This window comes from Ascaphus truei, chromosome 5, assembly GCF_040206685.1.
Source record: "Ascaphus truei isolate aAscTru1 chromosome 5, aAscTru1.hap1, whole genome shotgun sequence".
In the NCBI taxonomy this organism is placed as follows: Eukaryota; Metazoa; Chordata; class Amphibia; order Anura; family Ascaphidae; genus Ascaphus; species Ascaphus truei.
The window spans coordinates 107,623,452-107,637,611 of record NC_134487.1 but is presented as its reverse complement, the minus strand read 5'-3'; the positions used below and the strand labels follow the sequence as shown (position 1 = coordinate 107,637,611).

The following is a 14,160-nucleotide window of genomic DNA, read 5'->3' as shown; positions in this document are numbered from 1 at the left end:
GAGGCAAGTCTGGGGGTATCTTAGACGTCTAGGAGCGAAGATCGTTCAACCGGAAGTGATGTGTCAGAGCCTTCAGACACGGAAGAGGTTGTCAGCGTGGGTCCTGCGACGTGGAGCAGTGAGATCGCGACTTACCTGCATACCACCTTGTATACCGATTGTGCCCACTATCTACTTCCAGAGAGTAAGCCTCTATTTGTGAGCTGCTTGTTTTATAAATTATTGTGTATGACCTGCACTATGTTTGTGTCTCTTTCTGTCCGAGGCTGCTGATTCATCATCACATAAGATCCAGGGTTATCTTACATCACTGGTTGGATCACTGCTCCTTTTTGTCTGCTCTATTGTGAGTAGGCATTTGTTGTTTTTTTTTTTAATTTGTATTCTTTATTGTGTAGCAATATTGCACTATATATTTTTTTATTATTCTATGGCTTCCCACATTGCTCCCCTAGGATTGGAGGAAGATACGGCTAGTAGTACTCTGGGCTTCTTCCAACAGAGGGGTCTAGGCAACTTGTACGTCAGACACTTTTCCTATGACACTCCCTATCAGTACCTTATGCCGCCCTGCTTGGCTACCAGTATCGTGGACCCTCTTCAGAGGTCCCTGGGACTAAGTTAACCAGAGCACCCCCTTTTGGCATCCCGACTACCCATCTCAGGGTGACTCAGAACAGCAATAGCCCTTGTGTCTCCAGACCATTAACCTGATAGGGCAGTCTAAAGCCTACTTCCGAGATTGGAGAAAGGAGTTCCCCCGGACACTACACCTAGCCTCTCTCCTTCCTTCAGCACTTGCTCTGAAAGCGTAGCTTATTATTTCCAATTCTGCTTCGCTGAAAGCCTATCCTGATGATCTCCCCGCCTCCAAATGTAATGGTGTTTCACCCCCTCTCTGGGAGATTTCGCCATTACACGGTGTGGTGTGGTGCATACCTGCTGGCTTACAGTAGATCTGACTCTCCTTCTGTGTTGCGGAGAACAGGACAGGCTTCTGGGGTAGTAACTGATTCTTTCTCACGGTGACAGCGTCTCTAGCTCTTGCAGGCCCAAGGGATGTGGGGATTATCCCTGCAGGAGAACTTGCTTCCCCTCCACCGGATAGATTGTAGCCTCAGGCAACAAGATATCTTTGAACAGGATCACATTATTTAGTACACTGGCAGATGGAACAGCATACACAGCTCACTTCACTTTGTGGGGCTTCACCCTCAGGATGTACCCTGGACCTCCACTCCAGGCCAAGGGGCCCTAAAACAGTCCTTGCTCTTCCCTTACTCCCTGGGGAAGTAAGGGGTATAGTCTCCCATCCACTCCCCTAGGGGAGGGAATACAGATTGGCAGAGCCCTGCAAAATTGTTACTGTAGACCAGCCTCTCTCAAATAGGTAGAGACACTGACTAAATGTAGCAGTGCAGCTCTTTAAGTACAAGGAAAGTAGGTACCAGGTCTGAATCCAGTGATTGGACACACACAGGCCTAATCCCACCGCCTCCCCTGTCACTCAAAAAGCTACTGTGAGTGGGGAAAACCTATGATAACTCCGGGCAGGCCTGCTTTTACCAGGACTTACTGCCAGGGAGTGCAGACTTAGCAGCCAAAGAAACCAGCCTGGCTACAACTATATCAGGCTAGCCCGGTTTCTGAAATATTCACCAGACTTTGAGATAGCCTAGTGTATTTCAGCTGGTAGTCTGTAAGAAACCTGGTCACTGCTTTCAAACCCTTTCATCTGCAGTTACATAGTTGCTGTTGATTGATCACCCAACATGTGGCATGAGGCTTTTTGAGACACAGATCCTGCTATTACATTGGTATCAGGGACACATGCTGCAGCGATTACATAGTGCAGGGGTGCGCAAACTGGGGGGCAGGAGATTTGTCTGGGGGGGCATGTGCGGTTGCACAGGTCCCGCGCTCTTCCCCCAGGCTTTTAAAGAAAATGCCGGGGGATAGCGTGAGGCCCCTACAACAAGAAAACGTACCGGGATTCAGACATTGTTATGCGTCTCCATGGCAATGCGGCATCAAATGACGCCGATGGGTCATCCAACGTCACAGGCGTCAAATGACACAGCGGGTCACGTGACCGGATGTCACATGACCCCGGAGCGTCATCTGACGCGGCTGCAGGTAGGATGGAGGGGGCACGAATCCGGAGAAGGCCAGACAGGGGCGCAACAGGAAAATGTTGCACTCCCATGATCTACTGTAGTGTACAGAGCTCTAAACCCCCTTGTGGATACACCATATAGAGAACCTACTCCCTATGTAGAGATTATTATCAGCCATAGTAGCTTACTGCTAGAACTACGTAGCGTTGCTCCTGCATCACTGATATACAATTATTTAGGTTATTGGTACTTTTTGTCCTGTGGTTTTCCCTTCATTTTGTCAGGGACACCAAGCTAAACTGACTTGCTTGCAATAATTAGGGTAACTGATATATTCAGTTTACCACACGCAATTGATTGATCCAGAGTTATACTATAACACTCTCACTGGGATCACAGCTACGTCTTTGCGTTGTTGTTTTTTAATACCCATTATTTTACATTCATTGTTTATATTAAAAGTTGTTTTAAACCAAACACTAATCATCCAGATTGTCGTGAGAGTGCTCATACTAGGTTTCTTTTCGTGTCGTAGTTAGTTAATGTATCCCACGAAATTAATGCATTAGATATAAACATGTATCATTTCACATTCAGTATATATTGTGGAGATTCTCAACAATATTGTTTTGGATTTCTGTTTTTAATGTAGAGACCCACACATCAGTGTTTCCCAAACGGGGTTCCGCAGCACCTCTGGGTTTTCTGTGATAGGATCAAAAGGGTGCTGCGGGTTGCTTCGTTCTCCCAAAGCAGAGCAGTTGCTAGGGGGCTGAGCTGTTTCCTCTATCTTGATTGGCTGCATTACTCAGCAAAGGCCAATTAGGAGGAGATGTCAGGAGCCTGCGGGGTGTGGCCCAGGAGAGGAGGAAGCAGCATGAACTGAAGAGAGGTGAGGCTTTGTGTCTCTCTGTCCTGAGTATTTGTTCTGCCCTGTTGGTGAATGTGTTCTGTGACTGTCCTGTTGTGATGTGTGTGTGTGTTCTCTGTGATTCTCTGTGATTCTCTGACTCCCCGCTCCCTCTTACTCCTGTGGCTCTCTGCCCCTCTCTGTCTCCTGTGACTTATCTGCTCTGTCTCCCATGACTCTCAAGCGCTCTATCTCTCGTGATTCTCTGACTCTTGTGACTCTCTGCCCCATGTGACTTCCTTCCCCCTCTAACTCTTGTGACTCTGACTCTTGACTCTGCTCCCTTTGAATCTCTGCCCTCTGCGACTCTCTGCCCCCTCTGACTTGTGACTCTGCCCCCTGTGAATTTCTGCGCCCTGACTGTGTCTCTGTCATGTGTGCCCCGAGAGAAAAAAAGATTGAAAACCACTGCTTTACATGCTTAGGGAATGATTGTTAATTTCCACCAAGGAGAATGTTAATAATATTACCAATTGGCTGTTTTATTGGATGGCTGTACGTATTTATAATATGTATTACTTAAAGCTGCAGTTCAGTCTTTTTTTTTTTTTTTTTTACATTTATTTTTTTACTTCAATAGTTTCATGTGTGCAATCTCTAATTAGCTAAAGAACAGTATAGCTGTAGCTCAATTCGTTTTCCATGTATTGATAGGTCAAAATTTGGTGACATATTAAAAGCTGGGATTTGTTTATAATCTGCTCGACTGGCAGTGGAAGCTCATGAATATTCATGAGAAATCCTGCACTGACAAGTGCTAGAGGGAGGGCAGGGCTGACAAAGGGGTGTGCCAGGGCTTGTGACAGGACATGAAGGGGCAGTGCCTTAGCAAATGGCTGTTAAAATAGAATACAAGAAAATTGGTCTTTCAAAGTTGTTTTTTTAAAAACAGAAAATGCTAAAAGTATTTTTTCTTACTACAGAACTGATTTATTAAAAACAAACAAACATGCAGGATATTGACTGAACTGCAGCTTTAACAGGGTAGCCATGTACCTTTTCAGGGGAGCAGGGATCAGGATGTTAATGTAATATTAGGTTTGCTCCCACTAACAGATTCTCTAATATCTGCAACTGTAACAGAATCACTAATTGGGCAAGAGTATATATCACTTGTAGCTTCAGTAAAATTCTTTTGAAGTGTATATTAGGTCCAGCAGTAAGATTAATGGGCTAAAAAATTATGCTGTTACATTACTGGCTTATCACTCGTATACCCACTCCAAAATAGAGTCTTATTCCAGAGTCTATACTTTAAGGACTATTTAAAATTGTTTATATTTCCTATTTATTGGAGCACCCTACTTCCTATATGTATATGAACTAAAAAAAAAAAAGCAGCAGTAATAATATGTAGGTTTTGATCGAATTCACAGTTCACCACCTAAATTAAAATAACTAAACAACGATGTAAAATATATTCATGTATTTTAATCTGCAGTTGCTTGTTATCCACTTTGTAAAATGCCTTCATATCCTGCAGCCTGCTCTTGCCTTGTCCAAAACGGCTAAATTCTAGTGGCACTAACCTGCACTTGTTTCTGGACCAAGGACTCCAGGAGACAAGGGTCCCTGTGGTGAAGACCCATCAATTAATTTTGGCGTTGATTCTTCCCCTTCTTCTATGTCTTCTGGAACCTGTTCTGGAGACAGTATTGGCCTATTCACAACAGGCAATACTGTCCCAATCTCTATCTGAAGAATGAAAAGTACATTAATTAATCAGGAAGATTAAAACTAACAATTCTTTCCAGCATTAGTATATTTTAAAGGTTTTATGTACTGAAGTTAAACACAAGGTGTCACTGTAGGACACATCCATATTGTGCTGCTTCCATTCCCATTGCTATGTGTGTTTTACCTCAAAAATCGAAACTACCATTTTAAATGCAGTACATTTGTACTATAGATACAGTATGTGCGTTTTTTATGGATTTTTATTATTTTCAATGTTTTTAATATTTTTAATTAAGTATCCACAATACAATTGGGATCAACCTAGAGTTCAGTCAGTAAAATATTGTGATCTTGTAAAAACTAAATAGAAAACCCCTCCAAATCCCATTATTAGGCTGGAATTATAGTGCCTGCGTGATGGAGCGCACTCCTGCAGCCCCAGTGAACTGTGAACCTGGCTGCAGGAGATTGGGGAAGCGTGTCGGACGCGTTGCAAAGCTGGTTCGCCCTAATTTGCTGAACCACTCACGTAACGCAGATGTCACGCGGTTGCACTTGAAAAGATAAAATTTTGTGTCTCTTCAAATTGCGGCCATGCCGCGCGCGTCCACACTGGTGCACTGTCATAGGGAGACGGGTATTTATCATTGACGCACACATACTATGTGCACTATAATTCTAGCCTCAGTTTGTTAAATATTTCTGACAAACTTTTCATAGAGGGAAACGCAATTGGAAGATAAGAAATATTGTGTGAAAATATTTGTACACACAATGACTTTTATAAGCAAAGAATACGGGCTTGAGTTATGAGGGGGGCTGTACGCCATGGAATTATTATTATTGTTTTTGTTTCAATCTTTTTTTATTGCATGTTTCTGAGACAAACACATCTTGACTGTACAAAGGGGGAGTCACATTAGAGACGATATACAGTGTACAAGGTATTTTCATACAAAATAAACATCCACATTTAAGGTATATAATCTGTCATCATTTTGTATATTTGAATGACAGAGGAGATGTTTATATATTATTCCCTTTGTAACAGTGTTCTGCTTATCTGTAGTCTGATATGAATTCAAAATGGACAGAGAAGATAAGATGGAAGAAAGATAGATTGGAGAGGGAGGGAAGGGTGGGGGGGTGGGGGGGGGGGGGTGGGGAGGAGGGAAAAGGTGGGGGGGAGAGCTCAGTGGGGTGTACAGAGATGGGACTTTTCCTCCCTATATCTCCCTAGTTCTGGAGCCAGGGCTCCCATGTCTTGTAGAATTGTTCAGTAGTTTGATTTAGTTAGGCAGTCAGTTTCTTCATATCTATAACTTCGATTATTCTTTTATTCACCGTTCCTCTAGAGGGGGTGTTCATTTTTTTTCCATGCCGCAGCTATAGAACATCTTGTTGCGGTTAGAATAAAGGAGATCAGCCTCTTCATGGGTGGTGGAAGATTTTCTACTGGTTTAGCCAGCACAAAGATCAGCGGGTCTAGGTGAATTCACAGTTCTGTAACATCTAGAATTATATTTTGGATCATACTCCAAAAGTTCTGCACCGTCGGGCATGTCCACCATATGTGAACACAAAAGAAAACAGCGCACAACGCCAAATAGTGAAGCAAATTCAACAATATATTATAGAATTAAAAAGGGGGTAATATATCTGCGTACATGAAAAAAGTTGGTAAAAGGCATGTAGTGTGTATCACACTGTTTACCACTCGGCAGCTGTTAGCTGTAGATTCAGGTGCTTGCTTCCCTCTGCTGCTGCAGCTCAGTTGATTCTGGGGCAGGACGTCAGTCTTTTCACTCCCAAGGGGATTTCCCTTCATGCAGCCAGGTTCAGCAGCTGGTACTGGGGCTCGGTGAAATCGCTCCTGCTTCCTGGCCGATATGAAGCTGCTCCTGTACCTCGGCAGGTGTATCCTCTGCACAGAGGTTAAAACGCAGCTTGCTGGGGTGCCCTCAGCGTGCCACGATGCAGCAGTGGTGGATTCAATAGGGAAGTTTGAACAGTCTTACAAAGTCTCTCACAAGTGTCCAAAACAGCACACAGGATGAAATAAAAACAGGACAGGCCAATACATAGACAAAGGCCAATGTAAGCAGATATAAGGCAATAGAATGTTACATCCAACTAGTTTCGTAGAATTAACTGAAGAAGTAGTGTCCACCATATGTGAGCCATATCACCCCTAAGAACGCATCATCTCTAGCATAGATCGGGCGGATAGAAGAGAGAAAACTAGAGAAAATGAGAGTGGGCTCATTAATAGCCCTAATGTGGTAGCCTTGATCACCGTGGTGATAAGGTAGACAAGCAAAATGCCTTTGGGAGAAATCACTGGGCACCGAGCATGGGGAACACCAACGGAAGGGGCAGAGAACCCTCCATAACCATATATGACATCCGCTGATTTTAACAGAGATAACATTTTAACATACTGTAAGCTTAAACAATTTTGTCTTTACAGTTTTGTTGGTGTTGGAAACATGAATTAGTTTAAACCGGGAGAGAATGGAGGGGGGGAGGGGGTAGGAGGTAGAGGGGGGGGAGTGTTGGGGGAGTGGAGGTGAGGCGGTGGGGGAGATGGAGAGTAGGACTAGACGGGGGGAGGGATGATGAGGAGATATGGTCCTATGGCTGAGTTAGAGACATAGTGATACTGTATATGCAGACATTGGGATCTATGCACTAAGCTCTGATAAGTCACTTATCGCCACGTTATCGCTAAAAAAGCCTACTGCTATTCAGTAAGCTCCAATAACTCGGTGGTAAGAGAGCTTTACGTCAATTTTTTTTGCCGAAAAAAAAAATGCCACTTATTACCAGCTTTTGAAACTAGTGGTATTCTAGAAGCCATGATTAGCCCCCGATTAGCTTATCAAGGCTAATCGCCGCTCTAGAATTGAGATTTCCTCTTAAAAATCTCCCGCCAGAAAAAGTTGGCAAGAGGGTGGTGAGAAGCTGCCGAAAAGTGGTGAGATGGGACTTAGAAATGTTTTTTTTTCCTGCATCGGATTGATGTCGGGAGTCTCCGGAGCTGATATCCATTCATTTCAGCACCGGAGACCCCCGGCATCAATCCCATGCAATAAAAATGCTAACCGCTGAGGCAATGAAGGGGTTAATGGGGGCTTTATTGGGGCAGAGGGGGTGAGTGAAGGGGGTGTTTGGCCCTTTATTCACCCCCTCTGCCCCCAATAAACATTACAATATGTTAGAATCACCAATACACAACCCATCCCCTTTGCCCCCACATGAAACCATCATTTATTTTTAAAACAGGATTCATACCAGAGGCCTGTGGGGGTCCCTGGGTTGTCCCCGCGGGTGTCTTTGGGCCCTCGGGTGGTTCCCACGGGTGTCTGGGGGTCCTTGGGTGGCCTCCATGGGTGTCTGGGGGTTCCCGTGGGTGGTCCTTGTGTGTATGTGGCATACATTTCAATAATTACACCCACCCACCACTAAACACATACTGTACAATAAAGTGCAAAATAACTATTATCTAGATATGGATAATAGCTCATTTGCCCATTATTAAAACAAACATTAGCCAGGCACATGAAATAAAATAATCTAATTGCCCCTAACCCTTTAATTACCGTAGCGGTTAATAATCGCTGACAGTGAATCCCTGCGCTTCTCCCTTTGGGATAGCAATAAATGGGGAATAAATATATATATATGGTGTAAAAATCTATATGATAAAGGAGACTTTTGGTTTACATCCTTTGATCAAATAATGCCAAGCCTGCTAACAACGTCAAGGTAAGTCTCTATAGCAGGCCCCTACGCTAAATGCATACTAATGTTATGTGAAATATATATATATATATATATATATATATATATATATATATATATATATATATATATATATATATATGTGAGAGAAAAAGAGAAAAAAACAGGCGCACACCTAGTGCATTAAAGTAAAATAATGATTTTATGGAACATTAAAAAACAGACAAATGCCCACTCACAAATCAAACGGAAATAACGAGCAGTTATGAGATTGGCCCTCATAAGCCTCCGGTAGCGTCTGGAACAGCAACGGAGTCTTCTCCTACACACGTGTTGAGCAGTCTCCTTCACCGGAAATGACGTCCTCCCGGCGTGTGCCCCGCAACAGGAAATCCCTCCGGGAGCCACAGACTTTGCCTACTTCGTTCTGGCTGCTGCACCACCAGGAATAGTGGAGATCTGCCCGTTCCTTCTGGTCTGGCTTGCCGCTCTCAATACTGCATCCGCAATGCACTGAGTTCAGTGGGAAAGTGCCTCCTCCGTCTCAGCCACGCCCTACGCGTTTCGTCATCAGGATGACTTCATCAGGGGATACCCATTGGCTGTAACCCCACAGTACTTATAGACAAGTTAATTTGCATACATGATTGAAAGATGCCTATTAAAACGTTGATTACATGATTTTGAACCTTTCATAGATGTGATGTTTCCTTATTACATAGATTACTATAGAAAGGTTATGAGGACACCACTGTTCTTGCAAAAGATGAAACATAGCTCATTTATATGGAATTCTTAGTTTTACTATACTGCAATGGATAGTCAAAAAAAAAAAAAAATTGAAGAAAGGGATGGGATATGTTGCAATATATAAATTGAACTAATACTTTAATTGGGATAGCACATATGATATCCAAAGGGGGTTAATCATTATTTCAGATAGTGCATTACTATTGAAAACAAATAAATAAGTACAAACATTAGTGAAGTTCTACAAAGTTTAATATAGTTAATGATTTTAAATTTTTAGTTAAAAATTTCAAGAGTTGGAGAATGTAGGCGAAAGTGAATACAATACTACCCAATTGTCCCACTTAATAGTTAGTATATTGTATATGTACAAATATATACCTGTTATTATCCTTAATAGAAAAGATGAGTATCAACGAATATTGCTGGAGTCAGAAGAACAGCAAAAGTAGTTGTTAGCAAGGACTGATGAAATGTCAAAACGATATGTAGTGAAAATGATATGTATTATGATACAAGTGTGGGATGTGTAGGCAATTAAATGATTATGAATAATGATGTATATATATGTGATAGTATAACTGTATTTTGAGTGAAAAATTTAAATTGAGTGAATGAAATAGATTGTGGAAACATTCCCTGAACAATAGCTAAAAAGAATATATGTGTATGTAAAGAGAAAATACTAATATTTAAATTTATTTATATGTGAATAAATGCAAAGATATATAAATAAATGAAAAGGCAGGACCGGCCCGCAGACCCGAACAGATACATCTTCAGTAAATCACAATAAAATGTATAGTACACCAGGATAGAAGTCTATAAAGGAAAAGCATTTACAGACCTGACATGTCACTATAGTTCAGAGGGAGTGCTGCCTGAGCACTCAAACCAGACCTCCGAAGGATCACCCACTTTGAGTGATCACACTATAGTGCTAATGTCAATATGGTCATTGTGTCCCTTTGGGTGTAATGTATCCAAAATGTACATCCAGTAAGTCTCCCTCATACATAATCTTTTGAAACGATCCCCACCCATAAAGGTAGGAGGAATATACTCGATGCCCATAACTCGTAGGGACCTAGGATCTTTTGAGTGTTCGTTACAGTAATGGCGGGAGAGGTTGTGGGTTTGACACCCATTTATTATGTTTCTTCGATGCTCTAAGAATCTCGTGCTTAGGGCTCTTGATGTGCGGCCTACATATTGTAGACCGCACTCACATGATATTAGGTAGATGACGTATTCAGTGAGACAGTTGATGTACTCTACTATATCATGTGAGGTGCCGTTGGAAAATGATTTAAATTTATTTGTTCTGATCAAATGTTTGCACGTAAGGCATCTACTTCTCCCGCATCCAAAGTTCCCTTTAACTCTAATGGGAATAGATCCATCCTTTCTAGAATTGTTACCTACTTTGGATGTTTTTAATTTGCTAGGAGCAATCATTGTTTTGATACTCCTAGCTTTCCTAAAAGTAACAGGAGGATATTTTGGCAATAGATGACCAATTTCTGGATCGCTGACCAGAATGTTCCAATGGTCATTCATTATTTTTTTGATCTGTTTGGCAGATTGGTTAAATTGCGTAATAAATTTAGGCACCAATCCATAAGATGTAACCTCATTCTTATTTATTGTTTTTCTTTTGGATTTGTCCAACAAAGATATACGATCCAGTAGGCTAGCATCTAAAAAAGATTTGTTGACAATTGCCATATCATAGCCTTTCTCCTGAAACTTAAATGAAAGATCTGTGCCCTGGGTAAAAAAATCCTTGTCCATAGAACAGTTGCGTCTCAATCTGTGGAACTGACTCTTTGGTATATTATCTAACCATTTTTTGTAATGATTGCTACCATATTGTAGGTAGCTGTTAGCAGCCACAGTTTTGAAATGTGTTTTAGTGTGAATAGCATTATTAGGACCCACAAAAAGCTCTAGATCCAAGAATACTATAGTATCTGAGTGAATGTTGTATGTAAATTTCAATCCCATCTTGTTGTTACTGAAGGATTCCAAAATCGCCTCCAGGGTGCCCCTCTCACCATCCCAAATAATAAGAATATCATCTATGAAGCGGCCATAGAAAACCAAACCCGCCCCCAGCACAGCATTCCCCCACACATGGGTACTCTCCCACAGTCCCATATATAGGTTGGCATAGCTAGGAGCAAATTTGGCTCCCATGGCCGTTCCACAGATTTGCAAATAATATGTATTCCCAAAAAGAATTTTTTTTTTTCCTGCATCGGATTGATGTCGGGAGTCTCCGGAGCTGATATCCATTCATTTCAGCACCGGAGACCCCCGGCATCAATCCCATGCAATAAAAATGCTAACCGCTGAGGCAATGAAGGGGTTAATGGGGGCTTTATTGGGGCTTTATTGGGGCAGAGGGGGTGAGTGAAGGGGGTGTTTGGCTCTTTATTCACCCCCTCTGCCCCCAATAAACATTACAATATGTTAGAATCACCAATACACAACCCATCCCCTTTGCCCCCACATGAAACCATCATTTATTTTTAAAACAGGATTCATACCAGAGGCCTGTGGGGGTCCCTGGGTTGTCCCCGCGGGTGTCTTTGGGCCCTCGGGTGGTTCCCACGGGTGTCTGGGGGTCCTTGGGTGGCCTCCATGGGTGTCTGGGGGTTCCCGTGGGTGGTCCTTGTGTGTATGTGGCATACATTTCAATAATTACACCCACCCACCACTAAACACATACTGTACAATAAAGTGCAAAATAACTATTATCTAGATATGGATAATAGCTCATTTGCCCATTATTAAAACAAACATTAGCCAGGCACATGAAATAAAATAATCTAATTGCCCCTAACCCTTTAATTACCGTAGCGGTTAATAATCGCTGACAGTGAATCCCTGCGCTTCTCCCTTTGGGATAGCAATAAATGGGGAATAAATATATATATATGGTGTAAAAATCTATATGATAAAGGAGACTTTTGGTTTACATCCTTTGATCAAATAATGCCAAGCCTGCTAACAACGTCAAGGTAAGTCTCTATAGCAGGCCCCTACGCTAAATGCATACTAATGTTATGTGAAATATATATATATATATATATATATATATATATATATATATATATATATATATATATATATATATATATTTATTCCCCATTTATTGCTATCCCAAAAGGAGAAGTGCAGGGATTCACTGTATGTTTTTCACATTTGTATGGCCAATCCCTTCGCAAGCTGCATGCTCCTTACATGGAGAAGCGTGGCGATTATATATTTGGTTTATAACCGCTGTAATAATTAAGGGGTTAATCCCTTGTTCACCACCTGGGAGGCGTAAGCACCCACCCCGGACCCACTATACCCACCGATGACAATCCGATGCCATCCACCATGAAGTTCCAGACCAGGTAACCAAATTCTTCTTTCTTTGATCTTCTAACACCTTCTTCTTTCTTTATCTGTAATTATTTCTTTATTTTCTTCATCATCTTTCTTCATCTGTTAATCCAAAAAATCCAAAGGTAGATCCACAACACGATGTTGTCTCGTCTGCTTCTTGAGCTCAAATGAGGCGTCAAGGCCTTAAATATAGCCTATGATGTCACATTTTTGGTTCAGATGGTACAGCTCCAATCTGATTAGACGCTGTATCTTTTTTTTGTTTGTTTTTTAAGGATGTTACGTCATCTCCAAATGAGGTATGTCACATCTTTCAAACCACATGGCTGTATTACAGCCAATGGGATTGTCTTCAAAACATTGGCTAATACGGGGCCTGTATCTTGGGAAGCAGGGGGTCCCCGGACCTGAAATCAACATGGTTCTGCTCCGCAGACCCCCTGCTCCTCTACACTAGTAATAACATTAAAATGGAAGAAAAACATTCGGCCGAGAATTGTGCAGGGAGAGCGCGGCTCTCTGTCTCTGCAGCAGAAACAACTCGCCATATGAGCCCTTTACACAGGAGTGATCTTCACGTCGCCGGCTACTCGCCATTTTTGCAAATATTGCAATCACTGGTATTCGGGGCTTTCTGCAAACCGTGATAGCAACGCTGCAAAAAAATGGAGATTTTAAAAACCTGGTGATTAGCTTTCTATCGGATCTTAGTGCATTGACCCCATTGTTTGCTAACATTTTGTTTATTACCCTTGATATATTATAGTATAACTATATCCCCTATCTCTAAACCCTTAGATTCTTGGCTCCAGTTTGACCTTGGGAGGGCAATGCCCTCCTGACAGTGAAATCTTTTATGGCTAGGGAGGGGAAGGGCGGGAGGGGAGGGGGGGTACGAGTGGGGATGGGGCACGCGGGGGGGGGCGCGGTGGTAGGGGGGGGGGGGGAAGCTGGTTCCGGGTTGTGTTGAGCACATGGGGAGATATATATATATATATATATGAGAGAGAGAGAGATACATTGCTTCAATTACAGGTACTAACATTTTGGCTATTACACTTCATATATTGACATATGTCTATATCCACTATCTTTAAACATTTAGATTCTTAGCTTTAGTTTGATATTGGACAGGCGATGCCCATCTGACAGTAATATTTTTTGTAGCTTGAGAGTGGGTGAGCGTGAGAAGGGGGGGGAGATGTGGTTGGTGGGGGGAGGAGGGGGGAGAAGTTATGGGCATTGAGTTGTGTTGCGAACATGGGAAAACTTACAGGAATTGCTTGGATTGCTAACATTTTGGTTATTACACTTTATACATTGGTATGTACTTATAACCACTGTCTCTAAGCATTTACAGTAGATTCTTTGCTTCGGTTTGCCGTTGGGATGTTGAACTCCATCTGTCAGTGGTATCTTTTATAACTAGAGAGGGAGGAAGGGAGGGCAAGGGTGATGGGGTACACTGGTATTTAGGTAGTGAGTAAGACCTTATAATTTGCTCTATAACCATATTGCTTATCCAACTTTACACCTTGTAAGAAAGGGAGCAGTCTAACCCTT

General features: G+C 42.2%; 1 protein-coding gene and 1 long non-coding RNA gene across 4 annotated transcripts in view; one reads left to right on the top strand and one right to left on the bottom strand.

The window, feature by feature from the left end:
* Nucleotides 1-14,160, top strand: part of LOC142495243 (uncharacterized) — a 242,228-nt gene that overhangs the window by 39,587 nt on the left and 188,481 nt on the right. The window lies entirely within an intron of this gene.
* The window catches only part of EPYC (epiphycan), a 68,051-nt gene that overhangs the window by 11,078 nt on the left and 42,813 nt on the right, over nt 1-14,160 (bottom strand). For both annotated transcript variants that reach the window (XM_075600446.1, XM_075600447.1), the window contains exon 3: nt 4,557-4,722. In XM_075600446.1, the coding sequence (XP_075456561.1) occupies nt 4,557-4,722 (166 nt within the window). The remainder of the gene's footprint in view (nt 1-4,556; nt 4,723-14,160) is intronic.